Below are 24,415 nucleotides of genomic sequence, written 5' to 3' on the forward strand. Positions count from 1 at the left end.
AAAACTGGGAGATATGGGGCTTTTTTGGTCTTTTATCATGTAGTGATGCCCGGCCCAATAAGCACTAAAGACCCAAAAATTCAAGCACTTGACCATTTTGTTATATGTAATTAGAAAAATTAAATATTTCTCAAACAAAAACATATGGCTTGAATTTATGTTTCCATTTTACTGGAGAATGCTATTGATATAAAGTGTAATACAAGTATAATTCAATTGCTTGACTAAAATTCAAGGCTTGAATTACACTTGACTTTAACTTGAATTCCAGTCAAAATGCTTATTGGGTGTATTTAATCGAAGCAACACTAACTGATTAATCATATTTAAATGTCATTTAATTTAGTTAAATATATAAAAATGTCTTCCCTTAACAGCCTGCATTTGGTTACTACCTCTACTCTACATCCAATTCTTCCACATACCAGCATCATGTGTAACATTAAGCCTTCACCAAGATGATATTCTAATGTTACCCGATGATTCAGATGCCACATGTCCCATGGGTTATTTTCAGTGCAACACAACGTTACAGTGTTTAACACAACGCTTGAATTGTGATGGTTCAGCAGACTGTGATGATGCCTCCGATGAATGGAATTGTGTAAATGATGCTGATGCCATATTTTGGGATCATTTGTTTCGCAAGCAGCCGTATGGTAGACATGATGACATACCAATAGGAACATGTTGTAAGTAGAAAAAAAGAACTAAATCTAAAATAACATTTGAGGTTTCTTTTTATATTATAATATCGAATATCATCATTAATCAACTGACATTTGTATGGGAAAAAATATTAGAAAAATTCCATGAATATAAATTTTAGCTCATTATTTAATGAGAAAAATACAAAAACTTTCTTTTGATACATTTGATTTTCTATACAAAGTAAAAAAATTTCATTGAATTCAATTCATAACATTTATAAATAATTTCTTAAATAATACGATTTTCTTCATGTAAAATTTAATAATAATTTAATCTTCATTAAACTCATTTCACTTTAAACTTTTGCACTCGATAAATAAAGTTAAAATTCTATTCTAATCTATATTGTTCAACTTTTATTTTCTATTGTTTTTCATCCATTTCCATAGACTGGCCTCTGAGTAATTTAAGCTGTCCCTGTCGCGGCAATGAAATTTTATGCCGCAATCAACAATTAACTGCAATACCTGCAAATTTACCCTACAATGATGTGGCCATGCTGTAAGTTGTTCTCTGTTTTAATATTTTTGTTTAAAATTATTATTTTATTGATATTGCCAGGGCAATATTTAATGTTTATGTTTGTGTAATTAAAATTTGCAACACACACAACAGTTTTTCATATTTTTATTGTTAATTTTTAATTGCAGCGATTTGACTGGCAACAATTTTACACATTTGAGTGAATCGTTTTTGGATAATCTACCAACAACCGAGGAATTGTAAGTATTGGGATGAATAATGAAGTCTGACATATTTCAGACATTTATCAAGACTAAATCCTTATTCTGGGAGCATATTTAAATAGTGGCTATGTGAAATCAAACACCGAAATCAAACTAACTTTAAAAAGCTAAAAAAAGTTGTTGAATATTTTTTTTTGGGTAATAAACTCAGAAAATCCATCAAAAACTAATTTTCAAATTAAGTTTAGGAACCAGCTGCAAAAAGGTGAAGAGTGCTTCAGGGCATTGTTGCCGGTTTAGGTGTAAAAAACCATAATTATGATACGATTTTATTGAAAAACTAATGAAAAAGAACTAATAAAGAATATTTCGAATAGATCGGGAGACTGAAAGTTAGTAAAACTTTGATTTAAAAACAAACAAAAAATCACACACAAAATTTCACGTTCTAAAATTATGACATCACTCACAAAACAGCTGACAGAACAAAAACTAAAAGTCAGAATGCATTTCGACCTTCGAGATAAATGTTAAAAAATGTGTAACTAAAGTCACAGTTAAATTAAAAAAAAAATAATTCTTGTTTTGTAATGCATGCCTTGAGGCACTCTTGCGAATCAATTTCATTTTTATTGAAATATCATACAAATTGCGACTTGCACTTTGTGCCCAATATTTATAGAAAGTGATCCTTAGTTGATTGGTATACTTTTAGTTGGTTGTTGAGAAAATATTTTTTAACGTTTCTTTTAAATTAAACTTTTGCAACTAAAAGTATTACATATTACATCCTCTATTACATCTAGCTATTATTCATGTTTTGGCTGTTGCCGTATTAAAAAGACCGTTTGTTTATTCAAATGTATTTCAACTGACCTTTAACTATTTTTGTTAAAGGGTCAATGTTTGTCGTTAACATTTATGTTTTATATGCACAAACTTTTATTTCAACTTTATGGATTTGTTTATAGGTAAGTTCATACCTTCGTAGTCATAAAACTTTTTTTTAATTTTTAAAATTTTATCCAAAATTTGTTAAGTAAACCTTTGATAAATTTAAAACAAGGTAGAATTCATATGATATGTTATCTTCGATTTTAATAAATTCTACTATGAATTAATTCCAATAAATAACATACTTTGAATGAAGCTAAATAATTAGATGTTGGGAATGGATTTATGGAATGAGTGGCTGACAGTTTGGTTCCGAATTAAGATCTTACTGAATTAAGCGCAAATTGAATTAATTAAATCGAAGCTCTGGAAAGCTCAAGTCTTCTCAAGTTAAGTCCATATTTTTCTAATGATGAACTGGTTAACTATAAAGCTTATGGACTGAAGGCTAGGTTGGATATAATCGGGTGAACTATGAACTATGTGAACAGATCAATGTAGTGTTTTACAGGATAAGATTTTGGCCATCAATAGGTTCGTAAATTGTTTAAGGTTTTATATGGGGTTGATATTAAGATAGACACCATATAACTTTCAGGGGAGCCAATATGACATATATCTTGATCCTAGAGTGCCGGATCAAGATATGCACTACTGCCTATCAGGTCACCAAAGTATACCAGGTTATCCCATATTAGATATTATGGCAAAGCTAGGGACTTCGTGCTTAAAGAACGGAAATTGATCGATTTGTCGGGTTACCACTTCTACGACTAATATGCTCCAGAGAGACTACTCATAGGACGGCAAGGGCGTTGTGACCTAAATATAATGTATCGAGTCCTTACCGCCAAATTATCGTAAGCGACATTTTCAAATTTTTTTTATTGCAAAAATTAAAATTTTATAGGACGACTGATGTTTTAGCGTTCTCAGAATATCAAAATTGTTAATAACTTAAAAATTGTAGGGGGTAAGTCAATGTTTACATTTTACAGTAAACGAATTTTATGGTAATCGACACACAGTGGTATAGAAAAAAAAGAGGGAAAAAAATCTGTAACTTCTAAATGGTTAGATGGGTTTGAATAAATTTCACATGCGCAAAGAAGAAGTATTGTCCAGTTTGTCGAGCTGTCATGAGCCCACCAGGGTCGCGACCAATGGTCCTCAAAGTAGTAAACCTCGGGTATGTTACATTTTTAAAACAATCCTATTTCTTCGTTTGTGTTTCGTTTTCACATCGAGCACTACAAAAAACTTTTTCATAGCTATCAATTATCTCTTATAGCTTAGGAGATATTCGCATTTGAAAATTAATTGTTCAACATTTTTACCCACCCTACTCCAGTTTTTTGATAACAGTGTATCCAAAAATTTCCCGATTTTCTCCAGTTTTCCTTTATGCATGTATCAAATAAAAAACGAATTGTTTAAAAATAATGACTAATTCCAAAGTTATGTGCATTTGAATTTAAAACAATTCTAAAAAGGCGATTTTTCGCTAATTTTTTGGTAAAAAAAATAACTTTTTTTCTTTTTAAGTTATTGCAAAAAATTTCTAAGAGGATGTATAAGAAATTTATACTTTCTGAAAGCTAAGTCTTCATAAAATATTTTAAATAAAAAAGTTTAAAAATTCTTGTTACCGAGGGGTCCAGGTTCATTCAAAAAACACCTATTTTTTATGAAAAATTTAATTTAGGGCAAAAATTCTCAAATCGCATATTCGATATCAAAATATAATGAACGATTTTAGGTGGCCCAATATGTTTCTAATTATTTTGTAAAGGGTATCGATAACACCGACCCTGGTATATATATTGTTACGAAATTGTACTTGAATTCACATATAAGGATTTTAAGGGCTGATTTAAAGGTAGCATAATGCTTTCAAATAACAGTGCTGCATTAGCAAACTGTAACATATCTGTGGGCATTATTAAATAAAAGCTTTCAGTTGACCATTGATCGCAAGTTGGCAACGCTGTATTCGAAATCGAATATTCAGTTAAAGAACATTGTAGAAATAGAGCTTACTAAATGGTTATAAATAGTGGCAGAAGTTGCAGTCGTGAGTGAGTTCTATCAGAGACGCTTTTCGAATAAACATCAACTGAGTGCCTTAAAGTGTTTTGTGTTTTCAAAGTAAATTCGTGTCCATTATAAATTGTGTCTGTATTTCTGAGAATTTATAAACGTGTATAAAAAACATTTAATGGCTATTTAATTCTGTGGTTGTTGTACATTTTAAATAAATAAAGATTTGTTACAATTTTTAAACTACTAAACGGCTTTTATTTGCAATCAAAAGTATCCGGTTTATTTAAAGGAAATAAACCAGCGTTTTCAAAAGGTTAAAATAAAACGTAACAATATTATAGCCAAAAAACTAAAAATTCACATTTTTGCAATTGCTAAAAACTTTTTAGGAAATTGCTGGATTGCTGATAATAAATTTCAAAATTCGTTTTTATTTTTCCATTTTAAATAGAAAAGTCTAAATAACCGAGAAATTTCATTAGAAACTATTAATAAATAAAAATTTAATTTCAATTCGAAAAGTTTGTATTCCATGAATTTTTAATTATCAAAAGTTATAAATATTGTTACGTTTTAACCTTTTCAAAACGTTGGTTTATTTTCTTTAAATAAACTGGATACTTTTGATTGCAAATAAAAGTAAAAGTAGTTTAAAAATTGTAACAACTCTTTATTTATTTAAAATGTACAACAACAACAGAATTAAATAGTCCCTCAGTGTTTTTAATATATAAATTCGCAGAAATGTACACGAATTCACTTGAAAATTCACTTTAAGGCACTCAGTTGATGTTTATTCGAATAGCGTCTCTGATAAACTAACTCGCGACTGCAACCATGGCCACTATTTATTCACACGCCATCTCTGGTGAACTTTCTACAATGTTCTTTAACTGTCAAAACTCGTATATTCTAGAGCTTTCGAATTCGAATATACGAATCGCAGCAAACATTCAGCGTTGCCATACTTATGATCAATGATCAACACAACGCTTTTATTCAATGTTAATAATACCCACATATATGTTACAGTTTGAGAGGCACTGCTGTTTGAAAGCATAATGCAACTTTAAATCAGCCATTAAAATCGTTAAAAATATTATCGTATAATATTTTTGAAAAATAGACAAATAACTTGAACGAAATTATATTATATCGCATCATAACATTTTTAATTCTATGTATAAATTTCAAAATAATCAAAACAAACTTTTTCTGTAAAATTTGTGTTTTGTCGCTTACAATAATTTGGCGCTAAGGGCTCGATATGTACAGAATATAATCTAGAGCAAAAGTGGGACAAGTTTTTATGCTATTCCATATGATATTATATTTGATATTAACCATGGTACCCTTTTGAAACTATTTTAAATAAGCCGGTTCATTTTAAAAGCTATTGAAATACTTGTATAACTTATAAAATTGTCAAATTATGAGAAATACCGTATTTGCATTTTAATTTCAGAGTATTAAAACTTTGTTCTATTACGACAATGGATTCACATGCCTTGAGACAACTTTCCAATGTGCCGGTTAGAACATTGTAAGTATTGTCGACAATAGTATCTTCAAAATATTTAGCTATCATGTTTGTGTATTTGATATTTCTGTAGATATTTGGATGAAAATAAAATTGAATGGCTGCCGGAAAATTTGTTTGCCAAAGGAAATCATTTGAAAACATTGTAAGTATGATTGTATTATCAAAAGAACAGGAGATTATAAATAAAAATTATAGATAAACCCCCGTATTCATAAAAAAATTTAAACAATGTTTTAAAGCCAAATTTCCATACAAAGTTTGATTTTAAAATGTTGTTTAACTTTAAAATTTGTTTTTGAATACGGCCTAAAGTATTTAAAATCATTATGACCTCTGGCCCTTAATTTTAATACTGTAATATTATATTAATCATATAAATATGTATAAATAAGCAAATCTTAGGTTGAATTGTTTATAAAATTGCTTTTAAATTTAGAAACACTTTTAATACATTAATTTCCTAATTAAAATCATTTTCCTTCTTTAGAATTTTATCGGGAAATCGCTTAAATATATTACATGAATATGACTTCATTTACTTAGAAGAATTACTGGAATTGTAAGTAGAGTATTACAATTTATAAAGCAATGTTTAAATTATTATTTGTTTATATGTTTATTTTTTCTTTTAGAGATTTACGTGGCAATTGCTTGGAAACATTTAATGCCTACATTTTTGAACCTTTACAAAAATTAGAAGTTCTGTAAGTACACAACACAGTGCAACACGAAAAGATATAACCATATACTAACACAACTACGTGTTAAAAGACCAAAAAAAAAAGGTGCTGTGTCACCCAGTTTTGCCCAAAGTCATGCACTTTTTTATGGGCACCCAAAGATTTGGGACCTCGGTATCATTTTTGCAAAAAAGTGATAATTTTCTCAGGCTCAAACAGTTCGGAATTTTGATTGATTTGAGGCAAAGTTGTAGCTCTTGCCATAAATAACAAAAATTGTAAACATATAAAATCAAAAAAACTTCATCTTCCAAATCAAAATCGGAAAAAAACTTTAATTTTTTTACCTTTTTTCCCCTGTTCAGGTCCATAGGTAGCAAACCGTTCAAAATTCAAGGAAACAATCAACTACAAAAATGTACCTAAGATCTCAATAAACAACTTTCTAGAACATACGAACTTCCTAGGATTGATTATTAACACCGTTTAGGTAGGTCAATATAAGTTAGTAAGAAAAATCTAAAGGAATTAAGTGTTAAGGGCCATAAACAATTAAACTATTATAAACTAAAGCATACTTTTAGGCAGCTTAAAAAATTTATTTCGATTTTTTTAAAGTTTTTTGCGATTTTGATCTTTAAGATGAAATTTTTTTGATTTTATGTTCACAATTTTCATTCTATATGACGAATTCAAAACTGTTTGAGCCTGAGAAAATTATCACTTTTTTGCAAAAATCACACGGGCCCATAAAAAAATGCATGACTTTGGGCAAAACTGGGAGACAGGGGGCTTTTTTTTGTATTTTATCACGTAGTTGTGTCCGTATATGGTTATATTAGCATGACTTAAAAAATTACACACGGTGTAATCAAATGAAATTACTAGCCTCAAATTAAAAAACTGACATATTTTTAAATAAAACTGCAAACATTAATATAGCAAATAATCTTATCAATTCATTCCATTTACTTGCAGATATCTGAACAGAAATCATATAAAACAACTTGAGTCTGGAATGTTCCCAACATTGAAATATTTGCACACATTATCTTTGGCCGATAATAGTATAAGCAGTATTGAGAGAAATACTTTCACATTTCCACGCCTGAAATATTTGTGAGTATTTTCAATTAGACTTTTGAGTTCTAGAGCAAAGTTGCTTAGAATTCTTTGTAGAATTCTTTAGTCTCCCGTGATTTTTTCTTTGCATCCAAACAAACCGACCCTCTCTAATATAGGTAGGAAATTCCAAGCATAATTGCATATTTACCGGTCGCCTCATGGGCCTTTAACACTGCGGTTAGCTTGGAAATGTCCTTTCGGTTCTTATTTAAGAGTTGTATCCATCCTGAACTACCTTTTATGGCCCACAATAATACCACCAACGTACGCATAAGAAATAGCTTCTGAGTATTGAGTAGAATATCCAAACATTTTTACCACGAGATTTGGATCAGTGTTCCCACGACAATTGCATCAAAAACGACCGCGTCTCACTCGGCTAAATATTGCCAACCCATCGACATCTGTTGTTGTAGCAGCAGTGGTTGCTGAGTTGGCAGCCCTTGGCCGAGTGAACTCTGGTCATTCCGGTGCGTAGAACCGGCTGTCGTGGGAATGACATCTTTAACAATTGACAATGTTTTTCCACAGAAATCATTCCTATCCTTCATATTCGAAATTAATTTCCCCCTGTCCAGAACATGCGATTTCTTTGTTATTCTCAAAAGATTCACAGAAATTCCACCATGACTTTAATTTCTCAATGTCAATGAGATTGTTTTAGAAATTGATCTTAATTCGGTAAGGTTAATAGGCAATATGAAAGTCCCTAAGTGCTTCATTATGTAATCAAGTTAGTTAACTTATCTTTGTCATTATTTGAGAACTGGAAATTTCAATAACAGCAGTAATGTCTTCGAATATTCATACCCATTAACATTAAACCCAATTTAGATATACACAGAGAAAACAGATTCGTAGTAGCAACCGAATTTGTTGCCAATCGAATTATTCAGTTGCACACATAGTATTTTTCGTTTCTATTAACAGGCAGTCAGTTGATAAAGAAGTATTTCGGTCGAAGCAACCAAACTTTCTAAAATTGTGTAGCCACAATGTAAAATTCGGTCACTATGGTAGATTCATTCGACTGGCAACAAATTCGGTTGCTATCACGAATCTGTTTTCTCTGTGCATTCATACTCAGACTGATTGTGTAAGACATTGGGTATTTACAATATCGACTGTTTATTACTAGATTAAAGAAATAGGTGGCAATCAGACTGTTTATGAAGGCTAATGAAATCGAGGATATACGGAAATACGACGTTAATTTCACTGTTGCCTCAGAATTATATTTAAGGTGTGCTTAACTAAGTTGAGATCAAAGAAATATATTGTTACGTTTTAACCTATTCAAAACGTTGGTTTATTTACTTTAAATAAACCGGATACTTTTGATTGCAAATAAAAGCCGTTTAGTAGTTTGAAAATTGTAACAACTCTTTATTTATTTAAAATGTACAACAACAGAATTAAGTAGTCACTCAGTGTTTTTTATACACGTATATAAATTCGCAGAAATACAGACACACTTTATAATGTACACGAATTCACTTGAAAAATACAGCACACTTTAAGGTACTCAGTTGATGTTTATTCGAATAGCGTCACTCAACTCACGACTGCAACCATGGCCACTATTAATACACACGCCATCTCTGGTGAAATTTCTACAATGTACTTTAACTGTCAAAACTCGTATATTTCGAATTCGAATATACGAGTAGCAGCAAACATTCAGCGTTGCCATACTTACGATCAATGATCAACTGAAAGCTTTTATTAAATGTTAATAATGTCCACAGATATGTTACAGTTTGAGAGGCACTGCTATTTGAAAGCATTATGCAACTTTATATCAGCTGTTAAAATCGTTATATTTGAATTCAAGTACAATTTCGTAACAATATAAATGTACTTGTAGTTTATATAGAATATTTTCCGAAAATAGTATTTTTTGTGTGTTTTGGTATGAATCATCCTTAAAGTTTAGCAATTCGATTTTTGCTATATACAATTATTTAAATTTTTCTCAATTTGTTTTTTTTAATTTCAGATTTTTAGCTGGAAATTTGTTAACTGAGTTGAGTGAACGTACATTTTGTGATCTAAATATGCTGCAAGGATTGTAAGTACAAAAAATTGCATTATTTTTACTACTTATTCAAATACTTTAAAAAGCAAATAATATGTCTATCAGAGATTGTGTTGATTTAATCACAAACAATGAAATTTTGAAAGAAGTTGAAGATAAACAAGTAAGAGAGCTATATATTTAAATAATTTAAGGTAAACAAATTTTTTTCCAAAGTTGTTTTTTTTAATTTTAAACATTTTTTTTTTTAAATTATAAAAAAAAAAATTTTTTGATATTAAGCGATATTTTTTCCGATTTTGATCCATTGTAGGTCCAACTTACTATGGTCTTATATATGTCGTAAGGTCTTTGAAATATCTATCATTAGATATCCATATTGTCTATATTAATGACTTAGTAATCCAGATATAGGTAAAAAATAGGTCAAAAATCGAGGTTGTCATGGTTTTTTTCCTTATATCTCAGCGATTTATGGACCGATTTTCTCGATAGCAACCGAGCCGGAAGATTCCGGAGATATTGATGTATGAATCGTGTATGTAAGTTATTTGGGAAAGTTGATTTCAACAGACCGGAAAGTTGATTTCAACAGACCGACAGACGGACATGACTTATTCGACTCCGCTATATATAAGGATCCAGAATATATATACTTTATAGGGTCGGAAAATTATATTGTGGAAATTACAAACGGAATGGCAAACTTATATGTGAGAAGCTGCAGAACAAAAGGTACTTTATTGAAAATTTAAAAATTTTGAGAAATTGTTTTTTTCTAGAAGATTTCAACCCAAATGTTATAAAAATACCAAAAAATCAATTTGTAAATAAATTCGAAAAAGTACCTTTTGTTCTGTGGCTCCTCATGTATACCCTTCTCACGAAGGTGAAGGATATAAAAATATTCATGATTCGATTTCTTAGGTTTAGGTTCAATTCGTAAATATCAACATCGATTGAAACAACCCAATATTTGTCAATTCATATAAAGTATGAAAATTTATCAAATACATTTGTCATAACGGAACTGCTTCATTGGAACTGCACCAAATGTGGCAGAAAAAATTCAATACAAAGATATTAAGTAACCATCAAATAAATATATTTTTACTGTTTAAACATTATGTAGCTATTGGGAATTCATATGTAGTTAGTTATTACTTATGGTCTAAAAATTATTTGATTTATATCATTAAAAATATGTTATACTCAAAGAAGTTTATCTTATAATCCGTTAAATTTGTTTGAAGTAACAAAAAACTTGAAAACATAATCATACTTTGCTTAGAAAAGGAGTATACTTTTGGGAATTGATTTTCATTTGAAAAATCAGTATTTAACTTATGTTAATTTATATTTTTTAACATAAAAGAAAATATTTTTTGTCAAATGCGTTATTTTCTATTTATTTTGAAAATTACATTTAAGTAACTAATAATATTTTTGTAGCATTATTAAATATATATTTTCTTAATAAATTTAACAAATCGTCAGCTTATTGTGCAAATGTTCTAAGTCCTTTTTAACAAATTTTACAGGAGACACCAACAATGTTTTAAATCTCTTGATTTTAAATATTATTACGAAATTGCATTATCAATTTGAATTTAACGGTCTGTAACATCACATCAAGTTCATCAACTTAACATTCTGTTATTAACATTGTATGACAACATTATCTATGAAGCAGCTTTAAAAGCTCTGGGTGATCACTGTAGAAATAGATAATACTAGAATTTAGTAGAAGATGGCACTGTGTATAAAAATACGTGGATGAGTCAAAAAGTCCGTGCCTTTTTAATGAAACACAGGGTTTTCGATAAAAAAATTATTTCATTTCCTTTCAGCTCTATATGTGTTGTCCAATATTTCTTAAATTTTTGTATCCCATCCAAAAAATAAGAACTGAACATGTGTGTACCTTTTTGTGCATCGGATAGTGAGCAAACGCAGCAGGCATCTTGCGGAAAGCTATCGCATACCCAAATGAAACCACCGAGCAATGTGTAATGCCTATGGTTACCATAATATCTCGCACTTTCAATCTCCGATCGGCCAACACCATATCGTGATTTTTTTCAATTGCTTCGGAGACCTTAACTGGGTGAGGAGTATGTTCTGCATATTCTGCATGTTCGCCAAAAAAGTTTGAAGGCTAAGAATTGAAGGCATTACTCCATGAAGATTGTTGTCAAGCTCAACAACAGCTTGCAAAATCATTGGGAGCTATTCAATCAACAATTTCAAAACGTTTGTGAGCATCAGGATTAATTCAAAAACGAATTGAAGCCGAGAGGCCTTGAAAGACGATATCCAAAATAATGTTTGAACGCTATAAAAGAAAATCATTTTTTTCACCGAATCATTACTTGCGATGAAAAATGGATGCATTACGATAACCAGAAGCGTAACAGATCGAACCTAAAGCCAAATATCCATGGCGCTGAGGTAATACTCTGTGTTCTGTGGGACCAAAAGGGTCATATATATTATGAGCTATTTAAATCTGGGCAGACCATCACAGGGAACCTATACAGTTTGATTACTTATTTGGTATGGTATGATATCAGTAGACAGGGTGATGCAGTTTTTTTCCATCCAGGGTATGCCTAGTCTATCCTGGTCCTTCAAAGGTCAGCTGCTTCCATTGACATTTTCTTAACCTCAATGCTGTCTTGTATCTTCGGGATACGATTGGTTTGTAAACGGATGAAGCTTTGTATAGAGGATTCGACGGTAGGCTAACGACTTATAATGGGGAAAATAAAACTCAAAGTATACAGATACAATTCAAGGAGATTAATTCCTCAGCTAACTATTGTTTACTAGTTAAAACAAGCGAGATAAATGCTTCGACTCGCGGTCGGCTAAGGACTAATTATGGGCAAATATAGCTACGGAGATAAATTTTTCAGCTCTCGTCGGCTAACTATTACTTATGGTTATGACTAGCTAACGAATACAAACCGACGATATAAATGCTAGACTCTTGGTCGGCTAACGACTAACTATGGGCAAATATAGCTAGCAATGCAATCTTCAGCTCTCGTCATCTAACTAAAACTTATGGTTATGACCATAGAGAAAATATACATAGAGCGGAAACTAGAAAAAATTTAAACAAAAAAATTAATCAAAAAAGTTTTTGTATTCTGATACATTCTCACCACCTAGATTTTTGACAGCAGAATTAGGTCTTTGACAGAATAGTTTCCGATCTATATATATTTCTCTACGGTTATGATTAGCTAACGAATACAATCCGACGAGATAAATGCTTCGGCTCTGGGTAGGCTAACGACTAATTATGGGAAAATATAACTATGGACGAAATCCGAAAAGACTCTAGGTTGCTTAACTACGAATTTTGGCCACGGTATTAGTACGCAGTACGAATTTTGGCCCCGTCTGGTTATGTTTTTTTAGCAAAATGTATCTAGATCGGTACTTCGATTCTTGTTTACCTAGTTTTTCTTGCCTCCTGTCTATACATGACAAAAATTGATCATAACAATTAATGACGTTTGTTGTCAAGACAAAGTTGTCTAAGCAAAAGCACTAACAATTTTGTCATAACGAAGCAATAATACTAATAAATGGAGACTATACCAGATAATATTTTATCTTAACAACCATTTCGACGTTTATCATGATAAAAATTTATCAGGTATAGACAGGGGTAACATATCTTATATTAAAATTCACATAAATAGTTTGAGGATTATTATACCTATTATTATAGTCGATTAAGCCATGTCCGTCTTTCTGTCTGTCTGTTGAAATCAATTTTCTGAAGACCCCAGATATCTTCGGGATCCAAAACTTCAATAATTCTGTCAGACATGCTTTCGTGAAGTTTCCTATTTAATATCAGCAAATTCGGTCCACAAATGGCTGAGATATGAGGAAAAAACCAGAACAACCTCGATTTTTTACCTATTTTTGTCCTATATCTGGATTACTAAGTCATTAATATAGACAATATGGATATCTAATGATACATATTTCAAAGACCTATGCAACGACGTTTATAAGACCATAGTAAGTTGGACCTACAATGTGTCAAACCTTAAAATAAAATTCGAAAAAAAAATTTTACAAAAAATTAAAAATAAATTTTGTTTACCTAAAAATATTTAAAATTTGTATTTTGAAGTATAATTTGGTGAAGGGTATATAAGATTCGGCACAGTCGAATATAGCTCTCTTACTTGTTTTTTACGCAAACAGTTTATCACAGATTATTGCAGATATGCAACAAATGACAGTTTTCAAGCTATCAATATGATTTTTCCTTCATTCCAGGCACTTAAATAACAATTCTTTGGAAAAATTCGATCTGCATGCCTTCGATTGTTTAGGAAACTTAACATCTCTATTGTTGAATGACAATGATTTCAAAACATTAGATCCGAGAACTCTACAAAATTTATCCAATTTGAATTATATGTAAGCTAATTCTTAGTTTTTAACATACAACAATTGATTTGAATAAAGTTGGCATTTTAAAATTTATTGCTACTTCCAGTTACTTTTCCTGGTTCCATTTATGTCGAGCTGCCATGCATGTGAGAGTGTGTGATCCACATGGTGATGGTATCAGTAGTACATATCATTTGCTGGATAATCCAATATTAAGAGGCAGGTAAGAAACGAAAAACAAAAAAGTAAAATTAATATCGCCCCTAAATAAATCTGTATAGTTTACTTGGCATTCCAATGTATTAGTTTCTATTATTTGATTTCATTGTTAAAAGATTAGTTTAAAATAATAATTTCAATCAGACTTTAATCCAGAAAATAATTGAAAACGTTGCACAAAGATATTAGTTTGTAACCAATGGAAATTGTTATATAAAACACAAATTCAATTTCAACTTTTTCACAGTTATATGAGCAAAGAAATTCTATTTGTTTTTATTTGTTAACTACAAAATCTAATAAAATAACACTTTTATTACAAGATTCAGTGATTTTGCTACTCTTTAATTTTCATTTCAGTGTCTGGGTCATGGCATCCATTGCCATCGTTGGCAATCTGTTGGTATTATTGGGTCGTTATTTCTATAAAACACGCAGCAATGTGGAGCATTCGTTGTATCTTCGTCATTTGGCAGCCAGTGATTTTCTGATGGGCATTTATCTGGCCATTATTGCATGTGCGGATATAAGTTTTCGTGGCGAGTATATTGTGTACGAGGAGTTCTGGCGCCACAGTGGCATGTGTGCATTTTCAGGTTTGTGTTGAGGATGATTTGTGTTGGTTTTCTTTTAGATTGTTCTGAAAAATATATAAACATTTTTATAAATATTAAATTTAATTATATTTTCTTTCTATTATTCTTTGGCTGCAGGATTTTTAAGCACTTTTAGCTGCCAATCATCTACACTGTTGCTGACTTTGATTACATGGGATCGTTTGATGTCTGTCATGAGACCTTTACATGCCAGGGATACAGCAAGGAAAAGGTAACATTTTATCTATTATTTCGCTAAAAGTATAAAACAAATATCAAGTGTAAATTCAAAAAAATGCATCATAAAATGATTTGTTGTTTGGTTGGTTTACGTGGTACTTAACTGCACGTGAACATTCCAGTACTGTTGAAAGGGACGCCGTTTTGACAAGACCCCACCACTTGTCAGATGTTATCGCATTTACATCGTAATGTATGCTAAAATGTCGAAGTTATTAGACCCAACCTGTAGTTGTGAGACATCACAGTAGGCCATTAAGTCTAGACCCAGATACCTTACCAAGGTTGGTTAATATGTAACAATAAGTAGCCCAGGAATTTGAGCCTTTTGACAGTCAGAGCTGAGCATTCGCAGAGAAGGTGTAAAATCGTTTGCTTATTCTCCCTATCCTTATAGCTACGTCAATTATCGTTAAATGGGAGCCCAAGGCGATTTGCACGTTTGCCTAGCTTCCAGAGCCCCGTTACTACTGCCAGCGGCCTTGATATATCCCTTTTAGTACGGCTTATCAGTTGCATAGTTCCTTTATCGTAAAAAAGGGCCACATTTACTTGGTCACCCTACATATATCTAAGTTGAACCATCTATTCTCAGCCTTTGTAAGAAAGTGGATGAAGATAAGACTTTTAATAGTCTCCAGCGGAATTGCTTCTAAAACCGCATTGAAGTAGATCCCATTCTGCAAATTCGTCTGTCTGTTCATTGCCACAGTAGTCTCTGTGAGCAGGGAGCCTAACTAAGGTAATATCAGATAGACGAACTAGCCTTGATAGAGCGTTCTTATATTGCCTGACTAATGAAAATGAAGTTGTATAGTTGGTCTACCACATAGTTTTGTCTAGTTGCAGTCCACCATACAAGAGATCCATAAGTAAGAATTGGATGTACTATAGCTGCATACATTAATTTAACTATGTTGTGACTAAGTCCCCATTTTTTACCAAACATCTTACGACGGGTGTAATAGGAACCCCACAGTGGGGGAACCAAAAAAAGAACTTACATTAATTTAAAATTTTACAGAAAATAAGAAAAAGATAAATAATGCGTTTATATTTTTCTGAAAGATAACATTTCGGGAAATTTTATAAAAGCAAAATAATATCAAAATTCGTATTATTGCATGGTCTAGAACCTTTCTAAGTAGACCTATTTTTTATGCAAATTTAAAATTTAGACAATATTTTCTCTAATCGCATAGCTGCTTTCAAAAAATTAACACCTGTTTCGTATGTCTTCTTCAATATTGTGCAAAGGGATTTTATAGCCATGAGTTTGGTGCCTTCAATAGATCCAAAAATCTAAAAAATCCCAATTTTGCGATTTTTGAATAGTTTTTTTGGGTATTGTGGGATTTTAAAAAACTATTCACTAATTTATTTTTCAATTTTGTATTTCGATCAAATAATTCTAAGTATGTGTAAAATATCATTAAAAACGATTAATAAAAAAAACTTTTTTGCATTTTAAAAAAATTAAAATTTTCTAAAAAAATCCGCTACCATTTTTTATTCCCACATTTTTGAAAAGAACTCTTCTATAATTTTTTGAATTCTTAAAAATGTTGTACATTTTTTAAAACAGGACATAATTTCCTACACGTTCATATATTATACGTATATCTCTTCTTTTCCGCTAGTCATTGTGGCTCAGCCCCCCTCCCTTAGCTCTTGTTGTTTTAAGCCCAAATACAAACTTAAACTTACCAATACCTCCTCTATAGCCATAGAAAATTTTTATTAAAATCGGGCTATTAGTTAAGAAGTTACTGATTTATTTCCACTTTGATAGTTTAGAGCCCAGGATAATACCTAGATATTTCATATTATTTGAAAGGGGGATTTCGCAGTTTTTCAACCACGAAAGTCTAAAGCCCAGAATCTGGGTCTTTGTTGTGAAAAGTACAAGTTCTGTGTTGCGTAAATTTACCCCAAGACTACTTTCCTTGGCCCAATTGTTTCGAAACTCTAAAGCAGTGGACATAATACTAATCACATCCTGAAACACTCATGATATAATCCACGTCCGCATAACCAAAAACATGTATTCCTTTTTTGTCTAGTTCAATAAGAATCAAGTTAACCTTTAATTTATGACGTGAAAATTTTTTACATAGTCACAGATGTGGTGTATATTTTACACCTTATAATTTTTGAGAAAAATTTTACTTTAAAAAACTTTGTTTCGTTAATATTAGCTTTTTAACAATAAGATACAACAATTTTATTTTAAAAAAATTAAAAAAAGTAAGCAAAATGTTATTTGAAACAAAAATGCAGGCACTTTATTTTGCAAGCCTTTTTGATAAAACTTTAAAAACATTTACCACCACCTCACAAGTTAAAGTTTAATAACGATAAACCAAAGTATTGTAGAAATCACTCCACTCTGAAAAGTGCCCCATCCAACTAGCTTGGACTTAACACTATTACCAAGATTTGCTGAAACTATTCTTGATTTCAACATGGATACTAAACAGTCACTGTTAAGCTCTTTAACATCCAGGTTAATAAGAGCTTGTTGAATTGCAAGAGTAGTTACATTATTGTCCAGGAAGACTGTTTATATTCGAGAGATCTCTCTATAACTTTTACGTCTTCATGCTGAGCTGTCTCAGTAGAGCGATTCTTAATGCAGGAATGCTGACTGCCTTATATGAGAGTCAATGAGTCTTTCCAACGTTTTTAGTTGGAAAGATGAAAGACTAATTGGACGAAAGTCCTTTGCATTATCGTGAGTTCTTTTGCCGATTTAAATAATAAAATCCCTCCTCCATAGCGTTCAGGGATGGCAAAATACCATCAGGACCAGATGACTTGAATGGGGAGAAACTGTTAATAAATAATCAGCCCAATTATGAAAATAATTCCCCTGGAGTTTTTTCCCTTTTCATTTTTTTAACATATAATTTGAATAGAAACAAGAAAGAGAGCGAGCTATATTCGGCTGTGCCGAATCTTAGATGCCCTTCACCAAATTATACTTAAAAATTATTTTTTTTTAAATATTTTTAGATAAACAAAATTTGAATTTTTTTTTTCGAAATAGTTTTTTAATTTTTTTTAAAATTTTTTTTTTCAATTTTTTTTTTAATTTTAAAATTTTTTGGAAAAATAATTTATGAAAAAAATTATATTTTGATGAAAAAAAAATTCGGATTAAAAAATATTTTTCCCGTTTTTCACCCATTGTAGGTCGAACTTACTATAGCCGAATATACACATCTGCTCAAAATAATAGATGGACTTTAAAATATCTATCATTATATATCAATATTGTCTATATTAATGACTTAGTAATCCAGATATGCATCAAAAATAGGCCAAAAATCGAGGTTTTCCCGGTTTTTTCCTTATATCTCAGCCATTTGTGGGCCGATTTTGTCGATTTTAAATTGCAACCGAGCCGAAAGAATTCTCGACATATTGATGTATGAATCATGTACGTAAGTTGTTTAGGGGCTACGGAAAGTTGATTTCAACATACAGACGGGCAGACGGGCATGGCTGTATCGACTTCGTTATCTATAACGATCCAAAAATATAACAGGTGGCGCAAAAGTAATCCTCTTATCAGAAAATGCTATAAATTTTGCGATTGGCCCCTAATGTCGGTTCTGTTTTGACGTTTGTGTAGTAAACACATGCGAAATACACGTTAATAAACAATGTTACGCTACACTGCTCCAGAACGCGGAATATTGCTGACTATTTATTTGACCAATAATCGGTTGGTGACTTTGGCACAACATGAATTTCGTAGCAGAGGCCAATTTCTATCTTAGCGGATACGTAAATAAGCAAAACATACGCTTCTGGGGCACTGAAAATCCGCGTGTAACCCACGAAGACCCATTACACCCGCTCAAAGTTACTGTATTGTGTGCTGTTTTCGCTGGAGGAGTCATCGGACCTTTTTTCTTCGAAGACGTCGCGGGCCAAGCGGTTACAGTGAATGGTGAGCGCTACAGAGCAATGATCAACGAGTTCTTTTTGCCGCAACTTGATGAATTGGGATTGGAAAACATGTGGTTCCAACAGGACGGTGCAACGGCACACACTGCACGTGCCACAACCGATATGCTGTAGGATGCATTTCCCGGGCGCCTAATCTCCCGTTTTGGCGATTTGGACTGGCCAGCAAGATCGCCTGATTTGACAGCTCCAGACTTCTTTTTGTGGGACTTTTTGAAGTCGCGGGTTTATGTCAACAAGCCTCAGACTCTTGCAGCTCTTAAAGACAATATCCTCAAGAATGTGAGCACCTATCGCCGGAAGTTTTGGCCAAAGTGGTGGAAAATGCCATAAAAAGGGCTCAATGACAATCAATTGTGGCGGCTGCCATTTACATGACATCATATTCTCGACTTGATGTAAAAAATATTAAAAGACCAAATAAAAATAATCCACAAGAAGAATCAAAGTTTTTCCTTTTTTTAATTACAGCGCCACCTTGTATATATACTTTGTGGGGTCGCAAATGAAAAATGTAGAAATTACAAACGGAATGACAAACTTATATATACTCTTGCCACTCAATGCAATGGGTATAAAAATGAGAAAAGGGAAAAAACTCCCGGGGAATTTTTTTCACAAATGGACTGAATATTTTTGATAAAATGTGACTCGTGTCCTTTTCGTAATGACGGCTTCAATTATTCTATCCTTTAGAATGTTTAATCATTTAAATGGTTTGAAAATCATCATGTATTCAAAAAAACACTTAGTTTTAATACATCTCTGCTTTCCAGGACTTCAATAATAATTATAGAAATACAATTTAAAATTTAATTTAGCGTTATTATACAATAACTCATAGTTATTTGAAGATGATATAAGTACATTTTTTCTTATTTACTTTCAGAATTGTTATACGTCTTTTGATATTGTGGAGCATATCATTTGCCCTGGCTGCAGCTCCTCTATTTCCCAATCAGTATTTTGGTTCACATTTCTATGGCACCAATGGTGTTTGCTTATCGTTGCACATACACGATCCTTATGCCAAGGTAAGTAATATGTTTGCATTCCCTTTTTATATCAAGTCATTGTAGGTTTTCCTGTTTTATTTATCATCTTGCATTTAAATAAACTTTTTGTTGAGATTCTTAAAGACAAAATTTCCTTTTCTTTGTAGGGTTGGGAATATTCAGCAGTTTTATTTATTTGCATAAATACATTTTCCCTGATTTTCATTTTAACTTCTTACATACGAATGCTGCAGGCCATCAAAGATTCGGGCGGTGGCATGCGCAGCACAATAAGTGGACGTGAAAGTATTGTGGCAACAAGGTAAGTAATTGAAATAGACAATAATTATTTAAAAGAAGTTTAGCAAATATAAATTTGTTAAGAAAATATAAAAAATGTATCAGGTTGTTTTCTTGAGAACATCTTTAAACTTTAAATTAACTGTGAAGATAAAAATTATTTTGAAAAATTAATAAAATTTGAATGTCTTTAGATAAATTTCCTTTTAAAATAAATAATTGTGTGAACCATTGCAGATTTGCCATCATCATAACCACCGACTGTGCCTGTTGGTTGCCTGTTATAATTGTGAAATTGCTGGCTTTATCCGGTAAGTGTGGCATCAGCATAAATAAAACTTTGCACATTTTCTTAACCTCCATATCCTTCACTATTCTTTTATTCTTATTCTCTCTTAGGCATACCCATATCTCCCGCCTTATATGCCTGGTTGGCTGTCTTAGTGCTGCCTGTAAATTCAGCTTTAAATCCCATACTTTATACTCTCACAACGGCGGTATTTAAACAGCAACTAAGACGTTACTGTCAAGCCTTACCCACCTGCTCACACCGGTTCTTGGAACGACAAAACACCCAGCTGGCTTTTGAGTCGGCCATCAGTACTAGTCTGGGACAATTTGGTAGCTGTAAATCAAATAAATCCTATGCAGGACGTAAACGTTGCTCACAAAGATGTTCACAGCGTTGCACGAACCCCAAATGTGGCAGTCATGTATGAGGCAGGGTGAAATTTGTTATACAATATGAAGACACTGTATTGTAGCACAAGTCAGAATACTCGTACATATTGCGAATGAATTTTAAACATAAACAGCGATAAAAAAATGTGATTAAAAATGTCTCCTGTTAAAAACTGAAATCTACAAAAAAGTATTATTTTCTTAAGGATTTGTATAGTAAAATTTTTAAATTCCATAAAATATGTAAATACAAATTAAAAGAATTGTGATTCGTTTAGTTTTTAAGGTCTTATTCATAATTAATTTATAAATTAATTACAGGTTTATGAAACAAATTTTGTTTTATAAACCCTATATAAACTTAAAAATTGATTTTGAATGATGGGGCTAGTATTTAAAAACTAATTTAATTAAGTTTTTGTTAGTTTAATTGCTCTATTACTTCACCCACTGTGTAAATATTTAAGATTTTAAACGATTTTATCTTTACTTGATGAATAAATCAACATGGTTTATTATTGTAGTTAGATCTCAATGTAAGTTTTAATATGAATAGAAATTAATTACGAAGTAAAATATCTAAATAAATAAGAATTTTTATGAAAAGAAATATTTTATTGAAACTATGGTTTTAAAAGGTAAGAAAAATTATAATTAAATAACAAACAACAAATATTCTGAGTCTAAATGAATCGTTTATTTCAAAAACCAGTCAAGCAACAAATTATTGATTTTGTTTAATTCAAAGAAAACTTGAAATTAGTTTCACAAAATTGATATTTTTTCCTATGAAAGTTATCTATTTGTGTAGCAGTTTAACATATCGAGCCCTTAGCGCCAAATTATCGTAAGCGACAAAACACAAATTTTACAGGAGCAGGTTTTTTCGATTGTTTTGAAATTTATACATAGAATTAAAAATGTTATGATGCGATATAATATAATTTCGTTCAAGCTATTTGTCTATTTTTCAAAAATATTGATAACTTTTGACAATTAAAAATTCATGGAATACTTTATAGAAAAATATGACAAAAAATGATTTTTATTGAATTTTTCCATAGATAAAAATGTTTCGAATTGAAATTAAATTTTTATTTATAAATAGTTTTTAATGAAATTTCACAGTTATGTAGATTTTTCTATTTGAAATGGAAAAATAAAAACCAAATTTGAAATCTATTATCAGCAATCCCGCAATTCCCTAAAAAGTGTTGAAAAATTCCAAAAATGGTAATTTTTAATTTTTTGGCTATAATATCCATACCAGCGTCGGGGTTATCGGGACCCTTTACAAAATAATTAGAAACATATTGAGCCACCTATAATCCGTTACTATATTTTGATATCGGTTACGCGATTTGAGAATTTTTGCCCTAAAATTTTATTTTACATAAAAAATGGGTATTTTTTGAAAGGACCTGGTCCCCTCGGTAACAACAATTTTGAAATTGGTTTTCCTTTAAGATATTTTATGAAAACTTAGCTTTCAGAAAGTAGAAATTCCTTATACATCCTCTTAGAAATTTTTTGTGATAACTTAAAAAGCAAAAAAGTACTTTTTTCCAAAAAAATTTGCGAAAAATCGCTTTTTAAAAATTTCTTAAATTCAAATGCATATAACTTTGGACTTAATCATTATTTTTAAACAATTCTTTTTCCATTTCACACATACATGTGTTGTTAGTCCAATAATGGAAAAGTGGAGAAAATCGGGAAATTTTTATTGGATATGCTGTTATCAAAAAAGTGAGTAAAAATGCTGAAAATTAAATTTTCAAATGCGAATATCTCCTAAGCTATAATAGATAATTGATAGCTACTTTTTTTGTAGTGCTCGATGGGAAGATTCTACATGTATAATGTTTTTGAAATCGGAACTCAAACCAAGAAATAATATCGTTTTAAAAATGTAACATACCCGAGGTGTCCTACTTTGAGGGCTCATGGTCGCGCCCCTGGTGGGCCCATGAGATCCACGTTCAAAACTTAAACTCGACAACACTTCGTCTTTGCGCATGTGAAATTTCATTCAAACCAATCTAACCATTTAGAAGTTACAGATTTATTTCCCTCTTTTTTTTTCTATACCACTGTGTGTCGCTTACGATAAAATTTGTTTACTGTAAAATATAAACATTGACTTACGATAAAATCTTACCCCCTATATTTTTGATGTTATGAACAATTTTGATATTCTGAGAACGCTAAAATATCAGTCGGTCCATAAAATTTTAATTTCTGCAATAAAACAAAAATTTTAAAAATGTCGCTTACGATAATTTGGCGCTAAGGGCTCGATATATTTAAAAAATAATATAAAGTTTGCACTTGACTGGTTTCTGAAATAAACAGCCATCACGATTGTAAATTTCATACAAAATATTCTAATTTTATTAGGAACTGCATTAAACGATTTATTTACCTTTACAAAACATTTATCACCCAATAATTTTAATTTTTTGTTGTTTGACTGGTTATTGAACTAAACGATTCAAATGCTGACGAGGTTCTAACTTTGAAATGTATCTCATTGAACGAAAGTAAAGTTAAATGTTTCGCAATGCAGGATTAAATCAATACGATACAAAAAAGACGTTTCTACATTCATGATTCATAATAATTATAATTTTTCACTATTTATTTTGTACCTTTATACCTTTGAGAAATCTACACATAGCCTCAAAAGTGAATAAACACCAGTGAATTTTTTGATTTTTTTAAGATGATGGAAATCTTAATTTTTCTTCTTAGAACCGAATCTATTATTCTGCCAAATCTCCAAAAAACCGAAACTTTTAAATTTTAATCGATGGATAGATTTAAGGATTTTCATTATCTTAAAAAAATAATAATAATTTGTGGTTTTTACTCACCTTTGAGGCTGTGTGTAGGTTTCAACTAACTTTTATGTCAACATGTTAAATAATTTTAAATATATGTATATGCATATTGAATTCGAACGATTTCAAAGTCCCCATCCATACTGTAAAACATTTGAGTTTGTTGATGAAAGGGGAAAGAGGAATGGAAAAGGGTACTCTATTTCATGTACATGAAGTTTTTGTTGAGTATGCCATCCACATTTATTCGTTCTGTACAGATATGTCAAAATCTGAATAGCAAAAACTTCACTGTGTGATATCATAATTTTTCTGAAAAGGCGTCCTTTTTATTTTTTTTATTGAGATTTGCGCCCCCTGCTGTGGGTTTTTGGAAATATTTTAAGGATTCAAAAAACATGAATTGTATTAATTCTTGATG

At 31.1% G+C, this 24,415-nt stretch overlaps 1 protein-coding gene across 1 annotated transcript; it reads left to right on the plus strand.

Annotated features, from left to right (window-relative positions):
- Positions 1-276: 276 nt before the first annotated feature.
- On the plus strand, positions 277-21,256 carry Lgr4 (Leucine-rich repeat-containing G protein-coupled receptor 4). The gene is made up of 18 exons (XM_065509532.1): positions 277-289; positions 378-692; positions 1,101-1,212; positions 1,362-1,433; positions 5,800-5,877; positions 5,948-6,019; positions 6,365-6,436; positions 6,510-6,581; positions 7,536-7,676; positions 9,682-9,753; positions 14,029-14,172; positions 14,252-14,368; positions 14,725-14,960; positions 15,078-15,192; positions 20,065-20,209; positions 20,338-20,492; positions 20,708-20,781; positions 20,870-21,256. The coding sequence occupies exons 1-18, from the start codon at positions 277-279 to the stop codon at positions 21,187-21,189; spliced, it is 2,325 nt and encodes a 774-aa protein (XP_065365604.1). The 3' UTR covers positions 21,190-21,256.
- The last annotated feature ends 3,159 nt before the right edge of the window (positions 21,257-24,415 follow it).

The sequence above is a fragment of the Calliphora vicina genome, chromosome 4 (genome assembly GCF_958450345.1).
Source record: "Calliphora vicina chromosome 4, idCalVici1.1, whole genome shotgun sequence".
Lineage (NCBI taxonomy): Eukaryota > Metazoa > Arthropoda > Insecta > Diptera > Calliphoridae > Calliphora > Calliphora vicina.